Source organism: Budorcas taxicolor, chromosome 1, assembly GCF_023091745.1.
Source record: "Budorcas taxicolor isolate Tak-1 chromosome 1, Takin1.1, whole genome shotgun sequence".
Classification (NCBI taxonomy): domain Eukaryota; kingdom Metazoa; phylum Chordata; class Mammalia; order Artiodactyla; family Bovidae; genus Budorcas; species Budorcas taxicolor.
This window is the reverse complement of record NC_068910.1, coordinates 144483631-144508509: the sequence shown is the minus strand read 5'-3', so window position 1 is coordinate 144508509 and position 24879 is coordinate 144483631. Positions and strand designations below refer to the sequence as shown.

General features: G+C 45.5%; 1 protein-coding gene across 1 annotated transcript in view; it reads right to left on the bottom strand.

Moving 5' to 3' along the window:
• MASP1 (MBL associated serine protease 1) overlaps positions 1–24879 on the bottom strand; it is a 51092-nt gene that overhangs the window by 5771 nt on the left and 20442 nt on the right. The window contains exons 3-10 of the mRNA XM_052640173.1: positions 18072–18249; positions 16177–16308; positions 13874–14070; positions 11814–11961; positions 9766–9884; positions 8750–8828; positions 1779–1916; positions 873–947 (exon numbers count right to left, since the gene is read on the bottom strand). Coding sequence (XP_052496133.1) covers positions 873–947; positions 1779–1916; positions 8750–8828; positions 9766–9884; positions 11814–11961; positions 13874–14070; positions 16177–16308; positions 18072–18249 — 1066 coding nt within the window. The remainder of the gene's footprint in view (positions 1–872; positions 948–1778; positions 1917–8749; positions 8829–9765; positions 9885–11813; positions 11962–13873; positions 14071–16176; positions 16309–18071; positions 18250–24879) is intronic.

Below are 24879 nucleotides of genomic sequence, written 5' to 3'. Positions count from 1 at the left end.
GGGTTGTTTATTTAACCCTAGAGTGTGCATCTAGGGCTATAATATTCTAAGTCAATTTGAATATGTGCATTGATCATTATGATGTAAACCATTCATCTGTTTAATACCAATGCAAATATCCATAGAATAGCCCCCAAATCTATATGCACAGGGACACTTCCTGTTACCACAAAACTCTTTGTTCATTTTAAAGTAGGGTCAGTAAGTAAGCTCAGGGGAGACAGCAGTCACTAAGACTTCAGCATACTGCTTTTTGGGAGAATTTGTTCCTATGTCCGATGGTTATTTAGTACTTGTCTGATTTCCACCTCCTCTACCCCCTGGTGGCTTAGACAGTAAAGCGTCTGCCTACAATGTGGGAGACCTGGGTTCGATCCCTGGGTTGGGAAGATCCCCTGGAGAAGGAAATGGCAACCCACTCCAGTATTCTTGCCGGGAAAATCCCATGGATGGAGGAGGCTGGTTGGCTACTGTCCATGGGGTCGGGAAGAGTCGGACATGACCAAGTGACTTCACTTCACTACCACACAGTGAGTGCTTGAGGAGCAGGTGCCCACTTTCTCACTTTTCCTGGTGCACAGCTGATACAAATACCAACTGTGTGAGATGAGAAGCCTGGCAGGAAGAGAGCAGAATGGCAGAGAGAGGAGGCAAGAAGTGTCCTGTTGTGATAGAACAGGTTGAACATAGAGGCTGGTTTGTTCGAGAAGATGTGAGGCTAGGCTTTTCTGACCTTTGACCATCGAAAGATATCTCTTCAAAAGCAATCAAAGCATCATGCCCCCTACCCCTTACCCCATTAACAGCCAGAGCACCCGTGGACCCAGTGCCTTGCATGGGACCTTGAGGCAGAGAACTTGAGAGCAAGGTACCTGGCAGGCAGGTGGGCTGGCTTCTCCCCAGGACTTCATTCATCCAGATTCCTTGGGCAGAACAGGTATATACACCTGGGTGAGGGAAAAAAGGTTGAAGAAAAAGGAGAATGTGGTTGATTCTTAGCACATGGAAAATAGATTTGAGCTCTTAGCTTCTCCACTGTGAATCACTGCAAGTCTTCCAAAGAGTCTTTCTGATGCTGTTCTCTCTGAGCCAGTCTGGTCTGCAACTTGAAGCGTCTTTCTAAAATGGGAATCTGATCTGGTCCTGTCTCGGCTCAAAATCACAATAGCTCCCCATTGGCCTCTAAAATAAATGGCATGCTCTTCAGTATGGTGTCTAAGCCTCTGAGCAATCTAATTCCTGCCTGTGGGGGCCCCGCCCAGACCCTGGAGGGCACTTCTCATTAGTCACACAGCTCTGGGTGGCTCACTTGCCCTGCCCCTGCTTCCCCACTTAATAAACCCTTCCATAAACCGCAGTCGTGCCCACCATCTCATGAGGCTTACACTAGCCCTGTGAGCTCTGCAAGCTCTGCCACGATTCCTCTTCGAAAGAGAGGACTTGGAGGCTCTGGGAAATTCGGAGCATTTTCTTGGTTCTCGTCTGTGGTGGAGGCAGAACTGATTGGCCTTCACATCTTTTTGAGGGTTCCTTCATTGCGGGGGGCTGTGAGTGTGTCTGTGTGGGTATGTCATATAGGTCCCAGCAGTATGTCATGCTGCTGGGGTGTCATGAAGCTTAATTCTCGGGGTGCAGGCCTGAGGCAGGGAGAGGTGAGGCACGTCTCCAAGGGTTTCTCCTCCCAGTTCCTCTCAAACGATGGCCAGCAGACTGGCTGTCCATCACCCTGAGCCCAAAGTGTGAGGAGGGAGTGGGCTGGGAAAGCACGCAAGGCTCACCTGTGGTATTGTGTAGCATCTTGTAGTAGGGCCTCTGGCAGGAATATCTGATCTCAGACTTGTATGTGGTGAGGTTGTTCCTTGTGGAGAAGGTGACCACTCCGTTTTCCAGCTCTGCCGGGGCTCCACAGTCCGCAACTGAGAGGGAAGAGAGAAGAGCCCTCAGTTGGCCTTGCCCCTTCTTCTTGGGGCAACTTCGTGGGTCTGTCTCATATGATGTGCAGGTTGCCTCCAGAGAGCAATGTTACAGCCTTGCATTTGGGGCTCTCTCCCATCTGTGATAGTCCTGCTGGGTGGTCAGCTCACCTGGTCTGGTGTCAGTTCCAGGGCAGGGGCTGGTCTGCTGAGATTCAAGCAGATCCTAGACTTTTCCCCACCAGGGCCCTCTCCTTAACTTCCAGTACTATTGTGCAATCCTCTTATCCTCTTTTGTCCAAATATGAAACCCGTGGCTCAGTGAGAAAATTCTGGCTCATATAAACTAAAGAAACTTCACTTCTTCCAGCCCCAACCACATGCTGAGTAAGAGCAGTTACTGTGTTCACTTTGAAGCTTGGCATTTAAGAAAAAACAAAAACAAACAAAAACTCAACTTCTGCATGCCTGCACAGCCCCACCCTGCTGGCTCCCCACAGGCACAGAAGGCAGGATGGGGGCAGCTAGGATGAACCAAACTTTCATCTTCACCTGCACATTTTCTCTGGTTGTGGGTGGCTGCTCCTGGGGGGCTGGCTGAAGGACAAGACCAAAGATACCTGCTCCTCAGAGGTGGTCTTAGGAGAACTTGCCAGACCAGGCAAGTCTTGGGAGTTGCCAGCATGAGTCTGCCAGGAGCCAGGACAGGGGCTGCAGAGCCAATCTGTCAATATCTCTTCAAGGGGCCTTGTTATGGGGTGATGCTCGTTTCTAAGGAAATCATAATCTTAGGTCAAACAGCCTCTGTCAGAACTGAAGAATGCCAGGGGCTCAGAACTTCCCGGGGGGAATGGAGTCTGAAGTTAGGCAATCTAGAACATCATCTTTACTTACAGATGAGCCAGAGAGGAGACTTGACTGGTCTAAGGTCACACAGTGAATCAGAGAACTAGACCTGATCTTAAACTCAGTGCTTTTTTTAAGTAAACCAGACGGACAGTTATTAGAATCTGTTTTCTAGTAAAAAATGGCCTATAATCAATATTCTGGTAAGGCTGGACATTAGCTGTCTGATGTCAGAGGATCACATTCTAAAGCCAGTTTCCTTCCTCCTGAATTTTACCTGCTCACCTTGGAAAACAGAAACAGGGGCAATTTACCCATGAGATGTTACTCAGAAATTGTGATTTTTAATTTTAGAATTCCAAATTTATCTTTTTTATTAAATAGAGTGTTATCTAGCTTAAAACATAGTTGATCTTAAGAGCCTCCAGCATGGAGGAGAGGGATGAAGGATGGGAATAAATGCAGGTAGGTACCTCCTATCCACAAGAAAGGCAAACACACCCAGAGAACTGGTTAGTGGTGTTTCCCAGCCTCCAATCCCCTTGGATGAATCGCTACCATTTATTTTGATTGCCCAAAAGTAGAGATACACTTCTATTCTGGGGGGGGGGGGGGGGCGGGGGTGGGGGAAGTGTGTAAGGGTCAGCACTATGACAGCAAGAGGCAATAATATTTGCTATCTAAAACTGTAAACAATTTTACAAGTATTTTCCTGATGAGTCTCAAAGCAGCTTTTTCTTCCTTTTTTAGGAAATATCATTGATTAGTGTCTGGATCTTTGTATGAGCCTTGTCTCCCTTAACTTAGGTCTAGCAGTTTATTTTGCCCAAATTATCTTCAAAACCTAGTATCTAGTATTCGGTTCAGTTCAGTTCAGTCGCTCAGTCATGTCCGACTCTTTGCAACCCCATGAATCGCAGCACGCCAGGCCTCCCTGTCTATCACCAACTCCCGGAGTTCACTCAAACTCATGTCCATCGAGTTGGTGATGCCATCCAGCCATCTCATCCTCTGTCGTCCCCTTTTCCTCCTGCCCCCAATCCCTCCCAGCATCAGAGTCTTTTCCAATGAGTCAACTCTTCGCATGAGGTGGCCAAAGTACTGGAGCTTCAGCTTTAGCATCATTCCTTCCAAAGAACACCCAGGACTGATGTCCTTCAGAATGGACTGGTTGGATCTCCTTGCAGCCCAAGGGACTCTCAAGAGTCTTCTCCAACACCACAGTTCAAAAGCATCAATTCTTCGGCGCTCAGCCTTCTTCACAGTCCAACTCTCACATCCATACATGACCACAGGAAAAACCATAGCCTTGACTAGATGGACCTTAGTCGGCAAAGTAATATCTCTGCTTTTGAATATGCTATCTAGGTTGGTCATAACTTTTCTTCCAAGGTGGAGCAATTCCAGAGCTGGTCTTAGACATGGCTAGGTGTTCAAGCCCCTGAGAGCCTGTACGTGTCCAGCACTAGCAGAGACTGTCTGGACTGAGGGCCTGCTTTCACTTCCCTCCAGAGAAGTCACTTGGCTCATTGATGAAGCTGCTATTACAGCCACACAGAGGGTGTGACAAATAGTGGAAAACAGAGGATCACTGCAGCTTGGATATAGTGAGTGGGAAAGAGGTGCACCTTCTCTCCAGGTCTACTGTGGTAGGCAAATTACTGTATCTCCTTGGGACATGGAGACAACTTCCCTTAGCAAGACCATTGGAGCTCTGCCTGACACAATCCAAGATGCTAGATCAGGCCTGTCTCAGTCTATCTTCTTTGCTTGAGGAAGGGTCTTGACGTCTTCTCTAAAGCGCACCTGGTCACTTCCACACCCTGGAATCAAAATACGCTTCCTCCCTCCATTCCCTCGGCCTCCCTTTCTCCTGCGTCTCTGCGTCAGGCTCTGCTACCCACACCCTATCTTCACTCTCACTCTTGCTGTCATTTATTTCCCTTCAGACATGTTTTTCTTGAGCCTCCATCCTGAAGATGCTTTGACACAGTCTAGGGGCATCCTAGGCAACCACACACAATTGGCTCACCTGGCCCTCAAGATCCGGAAATGCCCAGCCCCGCCCACCCAGACCCCAGTCCCATCTTCATCCCTCCCGTGGTGCCCTTGTGCTCCAGTTTCAAGGACCCCTCACTGCGCTGCTGCTTTCCCACTTGGGGAAACCCTGTGGTTCATGCTCTGCCCACCCTTCGGCCTTGATCAAACATTGCTGCTTCTTGAAAGTATTTTCTCATTCTTTTAATTGGATACAGCTGCTTCCACATTTTTCTTTGCACGGTCCTTTATTCTTCACCCTCTGATGCATGTATCTTTTGTTTACTGGTATTATAAATATTTGGGTTCATATCATATCTTCCGCCTAAATGATGATCCCCTCCATCACACTGAGTGCAAGGCCTGTTATCCTTTGTACTGTTAAAAATATTGATTCAACTAATGATTATTTTTAGTGAATGCCCCAGCTCCTCTCTCAGGGGCACCCTTGACCTAGAATGGCACTTCAGTCTCTGGACCTTTCTTTGGCCAACTTTGCAGGATTCTGCCCTCATCAAGAGGCCATTCAATCAGCGAATAAACTAATAAGCAGGCACAGTGTAATGCAAGGGTTCTTTGATATGTCTACCTAGATTTTGTTCAGGCTGAAGCAGAGACTCCCAACCTCTGCAGCCCCTTCTTCATCATTGTTTATAACCCAGTGACGTCCCATGACTCCAAAGCTGAACACTGCTGTTTTCAAGTCTGATGCCTATCTTTTGAAAAACTTTAATTAGGAAGTTTTCAGAAATGCAAACTTGGTAAGCCCCAGAGGAAAGATCTTCTGGTGATGGGATTTTAGCCCCATTTTAGGTACGGGTGGAAGAGAACTTTTGGGTGTGAGACTAGATCTAGGTTTCCTAAAAACCCACATTATATGAGTTATTGTTAACTTCACCTACTCAGGGTTGTTAAGAAAGTAGCAACAGGTACAAATATTAAAGTCACAAAGTGACTCCGGCCCATTTAACCTTGAGACGTGGAGTAGAAATCAGGGCTCACTTTGACCTGGTCCTCCTAAGCGTTTGAATATAAATTAAATCAAGTGTCTCTAGAATCAAAGCCATTTTTCCTTTCACAAGAGTATAGTCCACATAGAAGTGCTAAAAAAGAAACCCCCCATTGTCTTTTCATTATTTTCCAGCATAATGTTTAAATGATGGGTGAACTCTCAGAAGGAAAGTTGTTCTCATACATGAGGCAGTTTCAACTGCTTGGGCCTGTGTTGCCTTGTTCAGCATCCATTCTAACCTGCACTAAATGGGAAATGGAGTGTTGGGAGGATAGGGAGGGATGGAGGAGCCCTGGGACCCGGGGTCTGGTGAGTGGTCCATTCCTGGATGTCTGCACAGTGTGGGTTCCCAGCATTCACTCTGCCACTTGCTCTGACTCAGGTTCGCTTTCCACATCCATTTCCGTTTCTGCCACCATGATGAAGATCAAAGAGGGGTTAGGAGGTGCAGAGAAAGGAAGCAGAGAGAAGGGAGAGAGAAAAAGAAGAGAAAGAAAAATTAGCAAGCAAAGCAGAAATGGTTTATGCAGGAAATACAGAAATTGCTCCACCAGAATTGATTAAGAATGCACAGTGCAGGTACAGTCAGTGTGAAGGACAGCTTGGGATTGTGGGATGTGTACCATTCTGAGAACTCTCACAGTCATAAGTCCTGGCTCGCGGCAATGATAACATTCTGCTCCCTGAGCAAGCTTTGCATTCATCTGTTCCAAACCCTTATTTGACAGATGGCATCAGAGCAGAGCAAGACTTGTTTGGAGTCACTGCAGCAGGCAGAGGCAGGGCCAGGACCACAACCCATAATTCCCACTTCCTGTTCCCATGCAAGTCTCCTTCACTGCACACATACACTTCCTGTCTGTCTCAACCCCTTTCCCTGGGGACTCTCAACTTCTCAGTCCTTTTTGCCTTTGCATCTCTCCTAGGACCTGGCACATGCCTGGAACAAAAGTGCTCCATAAATACCTACTCAGTGAACAAGCAGAGATGCCGGTGTGTCTGAGAACCGGTGTGTGGGAGAACCAGGCCATATTAGGAAGGAAAAAATTCCTCTTTTCCTGATACTTTTGTATATTAATATGTCACATAAAAGTACCATCAATCACATGAGTTGCCCTGCTCTACCAACACTTCTGTTACCATAAAAAGTGTGTGTCTCGTTGGGGAAAAAAAAATTATTACCAAAATTTCCAAAAGTGGGAAAGAGAGACCAAAACCTCTTCTTATAAAGGGTGTTGGATGGGGGAGATGAACAAGCTTTTGTTGAGTTTTTGCTTATTCCTGGTGCACCTTAGGTATGATGTGTACATTAACTCAGTTGTGCTCAGTCATGTCTGTCTGACTCCTTTTGACCCCATAGACTGTTGCCTGCCAGGCTCCTCTTTTCCATGGGATTTTCCAGGCAAGAATACTGGAGTGGGTTGCCATTTCCTCCTCCAGGAGAACTTCCCGACCCAGGGATTGAACCCAAATCTCAATTAGTCCTCAGAACAATCAACAATGCTGGAAACAGGCCAAATGAGGATGAGCCAATGGTTCAGGCATGCTGAACTGGTGGAGTCCGGATTGGAATCTAAAACTTCTTGTCTCCAAAGCAACATCCTGTCCTTTCTACCCCTTGTCCTCCGATTCCTTCAGAATGCTCCCTTGCCTTGTCCTGCAGAGTGCTTCACAAAGGCCTCAGTCACAGCACCACACAGGAGCCACCTGCTGGAGGCGGTGGCACATGTGTCTGCTGGCATTTGAGTTCTTTAACGTCTGGACCTTGTCTTTTCTGTCTGAATTCCCTATGGACTTCTGCATAGGCAACCAGTAAACGTCTGTTGAAACTTTTTGTTGGAGTCAAAAAATGCCCCTCTTTCCTACACTGGTCTCTGACTCCAGCCACCATGTCCTATTAAAAAGAAAATTTAAAACAAGCACTTTCCGCTCCAAAATTACGCCCGGGATTTGCTTCAAGGGAGCCCCACCCTGAGAGTGTCCCCTTGGGAATGCATCTGCCTGCTTAATGGACCAGAGTCATTTAGGACAAGGGAAGGGAATAGCACTTCAAAGTTCATATAGGCTCATGAATTGGGGCTGGGGCTGGCTGGGGACCCACTCTACTTCTTGACGTCCCACCTCTCCATTCAAAAATAAATCCTCCTCCCCTCCTTCCCTTCTCTTTTACTTTCTGTCACTATGCCTCCTCCCATCACTTTTGCCACAGATGTCCTCTAAAACTGTGGTCCTTACAAGTCTTGCATTAAAATCACCCGGGTAGCGGGAGAGGGCATGGCTGCTGTCAGTTTGTATTTTTACAAAACTTACTGGAGGATTTATATGGATCACATTATTTCAGAACCACTAGAATATATTCTAGAATATTAAGGCTAGTCCAAACCTCTTTATAGCTGAGGTGAAGGTTCTTATCCATGATCACAGCATGGGTTAGAAGCAGAGCCAAGGCAAGAACTCTGGGTTCCAAGAACCCATGCAGAGCTGAATCCCCTGCTTCGTGCAGGTCCACTGTGCTGACCTCACCACCCTGCCTTCACAGCTGTCCCAGGAGACAGTGGATACAGCTGATGGCCACATAAAGACTGTCAAGGTCACCAGTGCCAAAATAGTGTCCTATATTAGCAAATGCCAGAGCTAGTTTCAAATGTGGAGACTAGCTATTCCTCTAGCAAATTTGGCAATCTGTCTGCAGGCAGAGGTAAAATTAGTATTTCGAAAGCAAACTGGGATTCACAAGCAGTGTCTTTTGAAATCCTAACACCTTACTGCTGAAAGGAACATTTGAGAGCTTTTCATCCGACTGCACTGTGTCTGTAAAACTCCTGCCCCATCCCTCTTAGGGTGCACTTGCCAGGCTCCCTCCACCCGGTGTGGGCTCTGCTCACATTCCCCCAGTGCTGGGGGGCTCATGACCCTTATAACCAGCCAATAGTGTTCTTACTTTTACAAGTGGGAATCTTGTTACTCCACGTCCCATCCTTCAGACACTCCATCTGGAATGTGTCCATCTCCACATTATCCTAGGAAGAAGCATGAAGAAGGGGAGGAAAGGAGAGGGGGTGGGTTGGTGACTGTTTCCCAGTGTAACCAGCTCACCCTCCAGAGCTGGCTGTTCTCCGCTGGGCTTTCCCAACGGGGGCCTCCGAGGGCTTGAAGTCAAGGGGAGGACAGACACTGAGTTCATGTCGCCTGTTCCTACTCTGGAGAGACACCTAGTGCCAGGGCGGGGCTGAGGGGGGGTGTTGGTTGGGGGCTGGGCAGCTGTCTCGAAGCAACACCTGTGCTGGTGATGCCTTCTTCAGAGCCGTGGCTCTCAAACCTCACTCAGTGAGCATCAGTGTCCCAGGCCCCCTCCCAGAGTTTCTGAATCAGTGGCTCTGGCCTGGGGACCAAGCCCTTGCATTTCTAACTAGTGATGTGCTGGTGTGGTGGGGACCCCACTCGGGTTATCATTCCATGAGAGCAGCAGTCCACTAGCTTGGCTTACGCTGGACTCACCTGGGCACCTTAACAGACAAAATGATCACAGGCCCTGCCCCAGAGATTCTGTTTTAATTGATCTCAGGTGGGGCCTGGGAGGTGGTTTTGTTAAGTTAACCAGAGGATTCCTAGGAGAACCACTGTTTCAGAGAATGAGCAGTGCTCCCCTGCCACCTTTAAAAGCTCAGCTTCTGTCCCAGAGCTACCCGGTAAGCCTGATGAACTTTGTTAAGGCTGTTTGTACTGACTGTCGGGCTGAATGGATATTTTGCTTGGACTTTTGTACCACCTTCAGAAGGGAGAGTCTGGGACACATGCTTTGAATTTTCAGAAGGCTGGAATTTTTGGCGCATTGTGGGAAAGCTCGGAAATACCATGGTGGGACCAGGACAAGCTCTGGAAGCCCATCTGCCTTGGGAAGCTCTGGGGAATTTCTCTAGCCTGGAGACCCACCCCTCCCCTGGCAGGACCCTGTACCTTCAGCACTTTGTAGCCTGTGTCACAGCTGATGAGCACCTGGTCTTTGAAGTAATATATGGTTTGCAAGGGTTCGATTTTCCCATGGACAGGAGGCTGCAGCTTGGGGCACTCATTCCCTGGTGGGGAGCAATGAAAGGAGTAGGTGAGAAAACAAAGGAAAGTGTGGTCATGAGAAGCCTTTCCCTAGAATTCAAGGCCTGATGGAGGTGGAAAAAAACACGTGAAAACTGCACCCCCAGGGTATCGGGGCCTAGACCTACCAGGCCCTGAAGAAGGCTTACTTTGGACACTTGAGCAGGTCACTTTCCAACTTGGACCTTTATTTCCTCATCTGTAAAATGAGGTGGTTTGCCAGATGATCTCATCAAAACTCAGGGTAGGAAAAGGTATTAAATGTCTGAGTATAACTCTTGTCTGATATCTCCTTTCCACCTTCCACAGTAGACCTGTGGGACATTTCTACAGGGATAAGGAGCTCAGTACCTTCCAGTGTGTACCTTTCATACTAGACTCCTCCGATGAGAGGAACAGAATTTTCATATTCAGCTGAAATTTACACCCTTGAAATTTTTACTCAGTGGGAGTAGTTGGCTCTTTCGGGCCACTCACGATGACCCCACTCTTTCTTCCCAAGATCTTTCTTCACAGTGCTAGAGAGACTGTGATTTGCACTTCAAAAGGCTGTGTTGGATAGAATTCCTATGCCCGATGTATTTCCTGGATAAACTCTCCCTAATTAATATCCTCTTCCTGCCTCTCCCCACAAGCAGGCACTGAAGCTGGTGATGAGCCAAGGCCAGGATATAGCGTCTTTGCACTGTGTTAGTCATACCCAGCTGTGATCCTTCCATTGCCCCTCTTCCTCCAGTTACTGCACACCCCTTGGGTCAAGTAACTCCAGCAGGGTTTGGACCATGACCGGGTGCCTCAAGGGACTGAGCGATGAGGCCTGTGGGCTTTGTCACTCTGGGTGCACAAGCAGGCAAACCACCATGATGAAACATTTTGTGCTAGAGGCTTATACTCAAATTTCTGCCCCAGACTTTGGAAGGCCTGTGGCTGGAAGGATCCTCTTCAGGCCCAGTCAATCACAGTGTGAAGTTCTGGAAGCTGTTTTCTTTTTTGAAAATTATAGTTTTAAAAAAATTATTTATTTTACTAGAGGCTTTACAATGTCGTATTGATTCCTGTTGTACAACAAAGTGAATCAGCTATATGTATCCATTTATCCCCTCCCTCCACCCCCCTCCCCCATCCTGTCTGTCTAGGTCACCACAGAGAACCGAGTTGAGCTTCCTGTGCTCTATAGCAGGTTGCCACGAACTATCTATTTTAGATAACGTAGTACATATATGTCAATCCCAATTTCCCAATTTGTTCCACCCTCCCCTTTCCCCCACCCCGTGTCTGCACATCTACTCTCTTATGTCAGCATCTCTATTCCTGCCCTGGAAATAGTTCCTCTGTACCGCTTTTCCTAGGGCATATACTCTGAGAAAACCATAATTTAAAATGACATGTGTACCCCAGTGTTCACTGCAGCACTATTTACAATAGCCAGGACATGGAAGCAACCTAGATGTCCATCGACAGGTGAATGGAGAAAGATGTGATACATATATACAATGGAATATTACTCAGCCATAAAAGGAACAAAATTTGGTCATTTGTGGAGATGTGGATGGACCTAAAATCTGTCATACAGACTGAAGTAAGTCAGAAAGAGAGAAACAAGTATCATATACTGATGCATATATGTTTTTTGTGTTTAAGAATCTCCCCACATGATTCTGAAGTGCAGCCAGTTTTGAAAACGTCTTATCCAAACCCACCATCATTGCTGCCCTTTACCCCATTTATAGATGAGAAGCTAGTCAGCAGAGGGAATCTGCCTTGGTCCCAAGCTGCTCAGTGGCAGGGTTGGGAGTCTTGCCACATCCCCAGAGGAGCCCCAGGCCAGCACCCCCTCACACTCCCTGGCTGCTATGCCATGAGGGCTGAGCATGGAAGCCAGGTGTGACCCAGGAGGAGAGAAGCTCTGTTACCTGTCGCCCTGTATGACAGCCTCCAGCCCCGGTTCTCCCCTGAGTTGTCACTGCGAAACAGGATCTGGATGCTGTGGCTCTGGGTATTGATGGGTTCTGGGGCTTTCTCTCCACAGAAGGGCCCCAGCACTTTGGGACCAGCTTTAATCTGTGAGGGGCGAGATAGAAAAAAAGCAGAGTCACACCTGAGTGACAGTGACTGCTTCTGGGATCATCTCTACTCTGCACCCAGGGTTTTCTGGAAGCTTTCATGTGAGTCCATGGTGTTCACTTATATTCTTAGTGGGCATTACCATTCACCAAAGGGTTCCATCTCCATTCTCCCATTCACAGATTGCAATGACCTTGGAAGTGGACAAGGCAGGCTGATTTTCCTCTCCTCAGAGATGAACATATTATGGTTCAGAGAGGGGCAGAGCCCTGTCCAGGTATACAGGACAGGAAAGGCCCCTGCTTGCAAAGACCCTGCAGTCTAGTCAGGGCAGACTAATAGATAATAAAAAAAATAATTACCAGCTGTAGTAAGTATCACAAAAAATAATCAGGGTGATATATAATATACATATATAATATAAATGTATGCTATATGTTTATAATTTAAGTAGTAACATCTATGTAGTCTATATAATTTTCATCATTAATATAATAGACATTGTTTAGTTGCTAAGTCATGTCCAACTCTTTCGTGAGCCCATGGACTGCAGCCCACCAGGCTCCTCTGTCCATGGAATTTTCTAGGCAAGAGTACTGGCATGGGTTGCCATTTCCTTCTCCAGGGGATCTTCCTACCCAGGGATTGAACCCCTGTCTCCTGTGTGTGTCTCCTGCATTGCAGGTGGGTTCTTTACCTCTGTACCACCAGCGAAGCTTCAGTATAATAGATAATAACTTTAAATAGATAGTTAGGGAAGGCCTCTTTGTGGAGGTAACATTGGATTTGAAATATGTAGGATGAGTAGGAGGAGACTACATTTGGAGAGGAGGGGAGAATACTTTCCAGGTGGGGAAAACAATGTATAGAGGCCAAAAGTGGGAAAGAGCCTGGTAAGTATCAAGAGAAGGAAGGAAGCCAGTGAGGCTGGAGGAGAGGGAATGCCATGGCTTGAGGATGGGAAGGCAGCCACAGGCCATACTCTGTTGAGGAATTCATGTTTATTCCAAGTACAATCTTGATATAACCTGGCTTTTATAAAATTTACCCTGGATGCTAGAAGAGAACATACTATGCAGAGGAAGAGTGGATGCCAGAAAACCCTCCAGGTAGCTTTGCAGCTGACCAGAGAGAGCAGGGCTTGGACTCAGGTAGAGGCAGCGGAGATGGAGAGAAGGAAGAGGCACTCTGGGCTGGTCCAGATTTCCAGCCCCCAGGCCTGCGTCCTGCCTCTGCTTTAACTCTTTCTCCTTCCTCCTCTGAGGACCAGCACGTCTTAACCCTCATTTGATGACTTCTATAATCCTGAGTATATCTTCATCTTGTCACTCTTACTGTGGTGAGGGGGACAGTGAAACTCCTAGAGTTACCTGCCTAATGATAAGCTCATAGCATGGCACCTGGGATATAATGTATGGTGGACAGAGTTCTGGGCCTCCCTTGCAGCTCAGATGGGAAAGATTCTGTCTGCAGTGTGGGAGACCCGGGTTCCATCCCTGGGTTGGAAAGATCCCCTGGAGGAGGAAACCCACTCCAGTACTCTTGCCTGGAAAATTCCATGGATAGAGGAGCTTGATGGACTACAGTCCATGGGTCATAAAGAGTCAGACATTTTTTGACTAAATGACTAACACACACAGACAGAGTTCTAAGCTGGTCCCCATGATCTTCACCCTGGTGTCACTTCATGATGACATTATGTTACCTGCCAGAAGGGATTTTGCAGGTGGGGTCAGGGAAGTTCCCTAGACTGGGTCCAATCAAGGTGGTAGATGTTATTTTAAATAATTACTTTTTAGGAAGCCACCGGCTTGGCCCCCTATCCTGGAAGAAGGTAGAGAATGTCAATTTTCCCAATTCAGCCAATATTTGTCAGTATCCTCAGCACATATAGCCCCTGCTATCTTACCTTGATGTAGTCATAGGGGCAGGACACCTCAGGATGGTCCTCAATGTCGAAAATGTCCTCAAACTGCAGGCTGATCATGAAACCCTCCTCTAGCTCAATGGTGTAGAGGCATTCGGAGCTCTTGGGGTAAGGGCTGGGGAAGTCGGGGCTGGTGATCACGCCAGTCCGCTGGGTGAAGAGGTTGTCACTGCACTCCACTGTGGGAAGCACATGGGAGCAAAGTGGTACACCACACTCAAGGCCACAGCATCCCCTTTCTTATCTACTATGGTACAATTTTCCCAGTGGTTCTGAGAGGCAAGTTGGGGAAGGAGTCACTATCCCCATTTTACAGATGGGGAAACTGAAGTTCAGTGAGGGGAAGAGATTTACTCAAGGTCACACAACCAAGTATTTTGCAGGGTTCAGACTCAGAGGCAGTGAGTGTGATATGCCTTTTTGTCCAATTATCCAATCTTGGTGTGGGGCTTGAGGGGTCTCAGATGGAAGGTTTTGAGATGTGTGGTCAGGAAGAGGATCTTCTCCTCTTGTGCTGCTCTCCCCTCAGCCTAGGACCCCATGAGATCTCTGCTCAAAGCCATCCTTGATCCTTCATTAACACAGGACCCTCACACATACCCTCGCTTTCTGGACCCTGGCCTTGCTTTGTTTCTCTTCATGCTGTTGACCACTGCTTGCATTGTGAAACGTATTTCTCGGTGGACTTTCCTGCCCCCACAAGTTCCCTGAGCTCAGGGAGTTTGCTCTGTTCCCCATCACAGTTGCAACCCAGCAACCAGTGTCTTGGATCCTCGCCATGGCTTAACCCTGCAAAGGCCCTGTTATATGCCACTGAACCATCGTCCTTGGATCTGGCATGTCAGTTCTTTCTGGTCATTTGTAAATGAGAAAACTGTGGCCCAGAAAGGAGTCATAGCTGACCCTAAAGTCCTTCGGTTACAAGCTACAGAACAAGGTTTAGAGTGGTCTCTGAATTCGTGTGCTTTAACTTTCTATCCCAAGCATTTTCATGGGGATGACATTGCTCCCAGAGGGGCCAAAATTGGTTCTTAGAGAGGGGAAGTTGTTACTTTTTTCATGCATAACACATAGGCAGACATATAGTGCATAAACATATATAAGGGTATTTGTGGCATTAAATTTCGAGTCAATTAGGAAGAGAATGTTTAAAAAGGCTCTTGGGGGGCAGAAGCAAAAATGAAAAACAGGATTCATAAACATTGCTCAGTCTTAGCCCCTCTGTGCTCAGCACATGGTAGATGCTCAATAAATACTTACTGAATGAAAACCATGGAAAATACAACCCTCTTCAAGAAAACCCATGTATATGCCTGCTTTATATGGATGGGTTTTATTCAGAAGTAGAAGTTTTTGAAGAAGAAAGGAAAAGAAATCCTGTTTCTAGCAAGCCCTCCCCCAGTGCTCCCTCACTCAGCTTCCAAGTGGTCTTTTAGGACCCAGATCCTTACCCTGCAGTCATACTGATCTACTGGCAATTCCCCAAATATTCTGAATCCTGTCATGCTTCTGAATGTTTGCAGAAGCTATTCTCTCTGCCTGTCATGCCCTCCTTTTCCTTGTTCTTTTTCCTTCATCAAGGGCATCATCTCTGGAAAGTGCTTGTTCACTTGGTGCCGACTCAGGTCTGACGGTGCCACACTCACACTTCATTTACAACACTTAACGGCATTTTATCATTTGCCTATGTGGCTATTACCCGCTAGCCAGGAGGTCCTCATGGAAATGTCTTCGTCCTCCTATTTCTCCCTCCCCACCTCAGCCTGGATACTATGGCAGAGAAGGCACGTGGATGAGAGGGGAATGCAAAGGGAGCAAGAAGGAAAGGGATGTTTTCTTGCTGTCTTATCTTTGTCGCTCTCTCTCTCCCCTTCTCTCGCTTGCACTGGGGTTCTCTCTATCACAATATAAAAGTGAGAGGCCAGGGAAGAGCAGAAAAAAAGGAGCGGGTGGGTAAAACCTAGTTCAGGGTTCAGAACTGGGAAACCTGGGTTTTCCCTTGACTGGGCTTGTTACTTACAGGAGAGGAAATAGGGGCTAAAGAGCAGAAAGCCCTGCTCCCCAGGAAGAAAGATGGCCTAGAGGCCAGGGCTTCTCAAATGCAGTTCTCTGAGAATCTGAACCCCACTTCCAGGCTGGTGGGCATTTCAGCATCTTTATCCTTGTGGTCTGATTGCACTTGTAATTGTTCCTGCTGCCTGTTCATCCTTCCTCTGAGCCTCCCCTCATCGTACTGGAAAATATGACTCCAAGCAGTGATGCACAGAATCAGCGCTGGGCCCCACCTCGGCACGTCCTGTTGTCTGTGTGGAGAATGTAGCCGAAGCGACAGGAGCAGTAGTAGCCGCCGATGTAGTTATGGCAGTGGTGGTCACAGGACAGCTCCTCGTCCTCCCGCTCCGTGCACTCATCCACATCTGTAGGGCAGGTAGAGCCTCTCACAACCAATTCAAGTGTGATGGTGAAGAGAACAGCCGACATTTACAGAGCACTCAGTGGAGCCACTCACTGTGTTGAGAGATACCTGCATTCTCTCATTTAAGCCTCACCTGAGCCAACCCACTCCAGTGTCCTTGCCTGGAGAACCCTAGGGACAGTGGAGCCTGGTGGGCTGCCGTCTATGGGGCCGCACAGAGTCGGACATGACTGAAGTGACTTAGCAGCACCACCAGCAGCAAGCCTCCAATTACAAATGAGAAAACTTGCCCGAGGTCACAGAAAACCTGGTCAAACCTGGTCAACCCTGGGCAACCTGACTCCTGGTGGTGCCACCGCTCTCTAACAGCTGTGATGACAGCGAGCAGGACGGTTATGACCCCCTTTTACAGATGAAGAAACCAAGACTTAGAGCCATGAAGGAGCTTACTCCGAGTCACACAGACAGGAAGTGGAGTCCTCATTCAAATCAAGGTGGGCTGGCTCTAAAATCTGGGTTTTTAACCTCTCCTCTTTCTAAGTCGCTAAGGTGGGTCAAGCCCTATCTTAGGCATTGGAAATATAAAGATAAAAAGATGTATGTTTTCCACCTAATTTGAACACGTATTTCTTCCCAAAAGATACAGGAATGGCCAAGAAGCTTATACCTCAGCATCACTGGGTGCCAGGAAAATGCAAACTAAAACCATAATGAAGTACCACTGCATGTCCTCTGGAATGGTTAATTTTTTTTTTTTTTTTTAATTTATGACACCAAATGTTGGTGAGGATATAGAGCAGCCAGAACTCTCATACATTGGTAGAGGGATACAAAATGGTGCAAACACTGGAAAAAGACTATACGACAATTTCTTATAGAACTAAACATACACCTACACTACGATTAAGCAACTTTGCCCCTAGATATTAACATATATCCCACAGAAGTGAAACATATGTGAAATATATGAAAACATATGTTTACAAAACGGCTTGTACAGAAAGGTTTGTGGAAATTTTATTAATGATATCCAAAAAATGGATAGAACCCAGGTGTCTGTCAATAGGAGAATGAATAAATAGGTTGTAGTATATTTATATAATGGAAAATTACTCTGCCAGGAAAAGAAATAGTTACTAATGAATTGGAACAACATTAATGAAAATCAAAAACTTTGTGCTGAGTAAAATATTTCTCATCTCCAAAATATAATATGTATGTGTTCATTTATATGAAGTTTTGCAAGAGGCAAAACTAATCTATTGCGGTGGAAAAAATCAGGACTGTTGTGGTGACCTCTAAAGAGGTCGGAGTGTGGTGTAATTGGAAAGGAGCATAAAGGAACTTTAGGGGTTAATGGTAAAGCTCAACATCTTGTTAGGGACTTAGTTATGTACAAATAAAAATTTTTCAAAGCTTAACAAATGTACTTAAGATTTATGCATTTCATTGAATATATAGATTTTACATGGAAAGAAAAAATTGTGAATAGCTGTTGAACTCTAGATAAACAATATGCATGCTAAAATATTTAGGAAGAAGAGTACTGATGTCTGCAATTTATTTTGAAATGTGTCAAAAAAAGATGAATTGATGGATAGAGGATAGAAAGATGGATAGATGTGCGATAGACCAAATGCAGTAAGACATTAATGGTAGAATTTATGCAGTAGGCGTTCATTTTAAAGAAGAGAACACAAGACACTTTTAATTTTGAGAGAGAAAGGGAGATGTGAGGATGAGTCACCCACTTCTCCAACTTACCCACAGCCACGTAGTGGGCATCAAATCCTGTGAAACGCTCTTCATCGGAGAAATCTGACCGGAAAGTGATGGACATAAAGGAGCCGGGGGAGAGAACCACTTCCTGGCCTGGGGTTTGTTCTGTGTCCGTGGTCTCCCTGCCACAGAAGGTTGCCAACACCTGGTCTTCAGTTTCTACCTTTAGGGTCAAAAAGAAAGGGAACAAGATGTGCAGCTTCCCCAATTAGCTTCACTGCTGGTCTCAAGGAGAAAAGACAGAGGAGCTGCCCACAAGTGGGCCAGGCAGCCTGGGAAGCCCAAAGAAAGAGGCTTAGGAGTCCTGGAGTTTGAGGAAAGACACATTACAGGTTAAGCCAATGTGTCTGTCCTCTTCCCGTTTCATTCATTTTGTTTAGGTCCATCAGAAGTAGCTTCATATTAGTCCTGTTGGCAACAAAATGCCTTGAGGTGAGGTGAAGTCGCTCAGTCGTGTCCAACTCTTTGCGACCCCTTAGACTGTAACCTACTAGGCTTCTCCGTCCATGGGATTCTCCAGGCAAGAATACTGAAGTGGATTGCCATTTCCTTCTCCAGGGGATCTTCCCAACCCAGGGATCAAACCCGGGTCTCCTGCATTGGAGGCAGACGCTTTAACCTCTGAGCCACCAGGGAATGCCTTATTTGTTAAAAAAAAATTCAATGTTAAAATAAATTTTCATATTTAATAAAACAGAAGAGTTAGATTTCACAGATGGATTCTAGATACAACAGGAACTTACATTTCCAGGAAAAGAAACTTTATACACAATATTAGTCATTCATTGAGAATTCAGTATGTGCCAACCACGGAACAAAGTGTGGGATGGGGATGATGGGAGATGAGTAAGCCATTGAGCTGTGCATGCGGAAGGGCTTCCCAGGTCTCTCAGTAGTAAAGATCCCACCTGGCAATGCAGGAGGCACAGGACACTTGGGTTCAATCCCTGGGTCAGGAGGATCCCCTGGAGTAGGAAATGGCAACCCACTCCAGTATTCTTTCCTGAAAAATTCCATGGACAGAGGAGCCTGCCCAGGCTATAGTTCATGGGGTCACAAAAAGTTGGACACAGCTAAGCAACTGAGCACACACATGCCCGTAGGGAAGCAGTGTTCAGATGGCGGAAAACAGACAGAGCTATCATACAGTGTGACAAGTGTCTTGTGAAGAATGTACTCAGAAGGAGGCAAAAGACCCCCATTGGAATATAAGCTATGGGAAGGTGAGACTTTTCGTTAATTAATTACTTTTTTATTGGTATATTTGAGCTTTATTTTTAAAATGATACATTATCTATATCAGAATTGGAATTAAAAAAAATGTAAATTGTAAATAAACATCGTAAATAAACCATGTGTTTAGTTACAATGTGTTAGTTTCAGGTGTAAAGTGATTCAGTTACACACACACACATATTCTTTTTCAGATTCTTTTCTTTACAGTTATATCTTCAGTGCATAGAATAGGACCTAGAATATAGCAGTTATCCAATAAATATTTGTCAGCCAGAACTAAAAGTGCAAGACCTATTCTGAGAACAATGAGAAGCCAGAAATTCTGTGGGGATTGTAGGAAAAGATATATTTGGAGGGATAGGTTGAAACTAGATTATTATCGACCTTGAATCACATAACAAGTGACTTGAAATCCCATGGACAGAGGAGCCTAGTGGGCTACAGTCCATGGGATTGCAAAAGAGTCAGGCATGGCTTGGTGACTAAACAACAAAAAGGGAAGTCACGTAATCAGAACTGTGTTTAATAGGTAGTCTTACTAATATACAAACTATTGGAATCACCCCGAAATAGTTGCATTTTTTTTAAGACTCAGCTGCAAAATTGCCTATTTGCTAAAGAATTCCCTATTTTGCAAGAGCCAGCAGCCCTGGGTAGATTCAGAAACCCAAGGAGAGATTCTAAACTGGTTGTCTACAGCAGATTTTGTGTGTTTGGTTAGGGAAGCAGTGTTGTAGCTGGCTGGTATGTTTATATGACTACCATACTTTGCTCACCTACCATTCTATCATTTATACCTATCTCGATCCTTTTAAGGAAGCATTTCTATCTGTATCCTCCAGCTTGATGTTTTAGCCAAGACGCATGAGAAAAATCTGACCAAGAATGATGTCTGCTGCCTTTCAAAATCTTTAAAGAATAGGTCTCAAAACCTGCCTATCTCTAGTAGCTTCTAATGAATTGTTTCATTCATTAGCTTAGTGTGTCAGAAGTATCTTGACATTTGACACTTCTGTTTTGAAACTAATGATTTATTTATTTAAAATAAGTGGGAGCTTTAAAGGAAAACAATTTGCCCTGGCAACAAAACACGAGGACAATTAATCACTAACTTTGGGAATTGAAGTGTAAACAGAAGATGAGATCATGGCTTTGCTATGTTTTCCTCTTCTCTGCAGATACTAGCCAAACTCACACCAGCCTTATTGCTGTAGAGTGTTCCAATCTGCGCACAGCTGAAATGTCACTTTCTTGAACATCTCAGCTGCTTTGTTGTTTTGATGATCTGAGTTTTCCAGGTAGCTGAAGTTTTACCTATGATTTTTTTAAAAGCTGGGGTGTTTGTGAGTGTAATGCTTTTCAAAGCACTTTATTCAAATCCCTGCTTTCTCAAGTGAAATATGCTAATCCTTCTTGGTGATCCAAGGACAGTGTTATGAACATCAAGTTTCTTGGGGATATTGGGGTTTGTAATGTTGCTTGCCCTGCATTGAAAGCCCCCAGACTATAAAGCCTTTGCAAATCTGATGTCTTCTTTATGTAGATAGGGTTTTATTTACTGTTTTAAAATCAGGTAGAAATTCATTAAGCTGCTATCATTAGAATATAATGAGAATAAGACTAAATACATAAAGAATGAGGGTCTGGGAGGAGGCTTCTTCGATGAGTAACCACATGAGCTGGAATGCACTATCTTGGTGACCTCTGCATTAGAGCGAAATGTATGGACCTGGCTGTTAGAGGTCCGGACCCCTATTTCTGACTCCACCAAAAAGTGGTATATGGCTGACTCCTGTAGCGACAAGGCATTATATCCATACATTAAATAAACCAACTAGAGCAGGGGTCCCCAACCTCTGGATCTTAATGCCTGATGCTCTGAGGTGGAGATGATATAATAATAATAGAAAAAAATTGCATAATAAATGTAATGCACTTGAATCATCCTGAAACCATCTTCCACCCCCGGTCTGTGGAAAGATTATCTTCCACAGAACCAGTCCCTGGTGTCAAAAAAGTTGGGATTCATTGAACTAGAGAATGGTGAGGAGGAGTTTCAACACAGACATTGCCTCCTACTTAAGAACTTGAACTTGTTCATGGTCTATACCATGTGCTCTAGAAGCAATTACTAATGAAGAGTCAAGCCTGGAGCATCAGCACTTCTAGACACGGCAGCCTCATTCCTCATTTGTTATCCCCGAGGTCGCCAAGGTTCTGTAGTACCTGTAGCATGAGACTTTCAAGTAAAACCAACCAGAGGTCTTTTGGATCAGGGAGAGACCTAATGAAGGTCTATGATAAACAGCCTCCCTTCTTGTAACTTCCAGGCTTAAGGATACGTAAGTTTATGATGGCAGATAAACAATCTTCACCTGTAGAGCCTCACTATTAAAGAGGACAGGTAAGCATCCCCCAGCTGAGACCCATGGGAAAACCTGAGTCTGATAGACCTTTAGAAGCAGGGAAGAGAAGGCCCCAGGGCCCTGGGAATTCAGCCTGCAGCTCCAAATAGAGCCTGGAGTGAGGGACCTTTAAGCTGTTTCAATCCCCTCCTTCTAAAGGAAACTGAGGTCCAGAGAAGGGCAGTGACTTGCTCAAGAGTAGAGAGATAACCACGAGCATTTCCTGATACCAGATTTGCTTTTGGAACAGTTCTGACCCTGGAGAAAGGAGCCCACCGATCCAGAGAGTGCAAGGCAAATGACACAGGCACTTTGCCAAACAACTTTTTGGCTCAAGGGCCTCTTGAAACTTATCTGGCGTGCATGGACTGTCTCCCAGAGAGGATGTGGCTCAGTGACAGCTCTGGTCGTAACCTAAACAGAGGGGTCACTGGCCCTACTTAATATTTGCAGCCCTTGCTATGACTGTAAAATTCTACAAAACCCATTGACTTCTGAGTACAGATGGAGGATTGAGCCCTGGCTTCTGTTTGGACTGCCCCTGTCCTAGGGTCATTATATTAACATGATGGGGGGAAATACCTTATCAAATGAAAACAAAAAATTCATAATAGTAGAAAACCATTTGGCTGGGGATCACAGACTCTTTTTTTTTTTTTCTACTTATTATGGGCAGCCATGTCCTTTCAGCCGTGTCCTATTGTGATTTTCAGCACCAACATATGGATGCATGTCCTCAATTTGCTTTCTTTCATCTCAACAAATATTTATATACCAAGTTCTGTCCTCATTATAACATGAAGGATGCCAAAAACTACTAATTTGTTGCATGTGCTTAATAAGCAAGCCCCCTGCCTCTGGGAATATAAAATTTAGTAGGAGAATAAGTACTCACATGTGTCTGTGTTAGGGAATTACCAGATTATAGTTATTGCAATGAAAGCTAGGAAGTCCCTGGGGTTATAAGATGGGAAAATATTGCATCCAGCTTAGGGGAATCAGGAAACAGGAAAAAGAGAATGGTCTCTGAGCTGGGACCAAAAGGTGAGTAGGACATAGGCAGGTAGAAATCGTAGGTGGAGGGCTGGGAAGGGGGCAGAAGGGAGGACATCTAGCTAGAGGGAGTAGCAAGATTCTGAGGGCATCTGGAGTCTCAGCTGCCCCTCCCTACCCACCACTACCTGATATAGGAAAGGGGTTCTGTTGAGGACAGGGGGCAGGAAGGAGGAGAAACCAGAATCTGCTTTCTATGAGCTGTCTCCCTTAGTAGAAACAGCACAAACCTCCTAGGCAAAGCTAAGGCAGGGCAGCAGAAAACTTGGTGAACTTTCTGTAAGAGGACAGCTATGGCTTCGTTCCATGCGTCCATAAAGTGATCCCATCAGAAACTATCAATGCATTGACATCCACCCAGTGACACACTTGAAGCCGAGATGATTGCAGTGAATCAATCAAAGCCATGATCTAGTGAGTGATGGCTTCAGGTTCACACTGCAGCTTTCTGATTCCCCAATCAGTGATGTCTCCTGATCCTTTAAGACACAAGGGGAGCAAAAAATGACTGTCCGTTACTATGTGATATCCCTTAAACGTGAAATCTAAAAAATAATATGAATTGATGAATATAACAAAAAAGAAACAGACTTGCAGATACAGAGAACTAACCAGTGGATACCAGTAAGGGAGAGGGGAGGGTGGGGACAAGATAGGAGTAGTGGATTAAGAGGAAGGAGCTATTATGTATAAATAAGTAAGCTACAAGCACACATTTTACAACACAGGGAATATAGCTAATGTTTAATGATAACTATAAGTGAAATTTAACTTTTAAAAGTTGTGAATCACCATGTTGTACCCCTGTAACTTACATAATAATCTATAAAGAAGGTTGAATGCCAAAGGACTGATGCTTTTGAACCGTGGTGTTGGAGAAGACTCTTGAGAGTCCCTTGAACTGCAAGAGATCAAACTAGTTAACCCTAAAGGAAATTAACCGTAAATATTCTTTGCAAGGACTGATGCTGAAGCTGAAACTCCAATACTTTGGCCACCTCATGTGAAAAGCCAACTCATTGGAAAAAACCCTGATGCTGGGAAAGATTGAAAGAAGGAGGAGAACAGGGTGACAGAGGATGAGGTGGTTGGAAGGCATCACCCATGCAATGGACATGAGTTTGAGCAAGCTCCAGGAGATGGTGAAGGACAGGGAGGCCTGGCGTGCTGCAGTTTTTGGGGTCACAAAGAGTTGGACACGAGTGAGCGACTGAACTACAACTGTATATCAACTCTACCTCATTTTCTTTTTTTTCAAAAAGGCTGTGATATAAGTCCAAATACCTCAGAGATTTGCTGGTCAATGTTCCCAAGCTACATCCTTGAGCCCCTTTGACATCTTCTCTGGGCCCTTGAAGAGCTATTCAGGCTTAATTTAGGCAGATATTCAGAGACTGTGCTGATTGCCTTCAGAGGTCACATGGCTCCACTGACACCTTAATTTCAGACTTCTGGCCTCCAGAACTGTGACAAAAGAAATCGCTATATATTTATTTATAATTAAATGAATAAACCACTAGGTTAATGGTAATGTATTATGACAGCCCTACAAATTGAAAATGGTCTGTAAATAGGTTTTTCCTCATTTGTAAAATAGTGAAAATAATAGTATTTTAAATCAGAGGACTTGGTGAACATATATGTAAACTATGAAGATAGTTATCTGAAATATGGTCAGCACTTAGTAAATCAGAGGGAAAAACAAGAGCACTAAGATTGAGCCCGGAGAAGGCAATGGCACCCCACTCCAGTACTCTTGCCTGGAAAATCCCACGGACGGAAGAGCCTGGAAGGCTGCAGTCCATGGGGTTGCTGAGGGTTGGACACAACTGAGCGACTTCACTTTCACTTTTCACTTTCACGCATTGGAGAAGGAAATGGCAACCCACTCCAGTGTTCTTACCTGGAGAATCCCAGGGACAGGGGAGCCTGGTGGGCTGCCGTCTATGGGGTCGCACAGAGTTGGACACGACTGAAGTGACTTAGCAGCAAAACTGAGCCAACTGAGGTGACATCTTTCTGGACTCCCAGGTGAGTGGAGTGTGGGTAATTTCACACATTTGAAGAAGAACTAAGAGATTGAAACCATTCCTGGATGC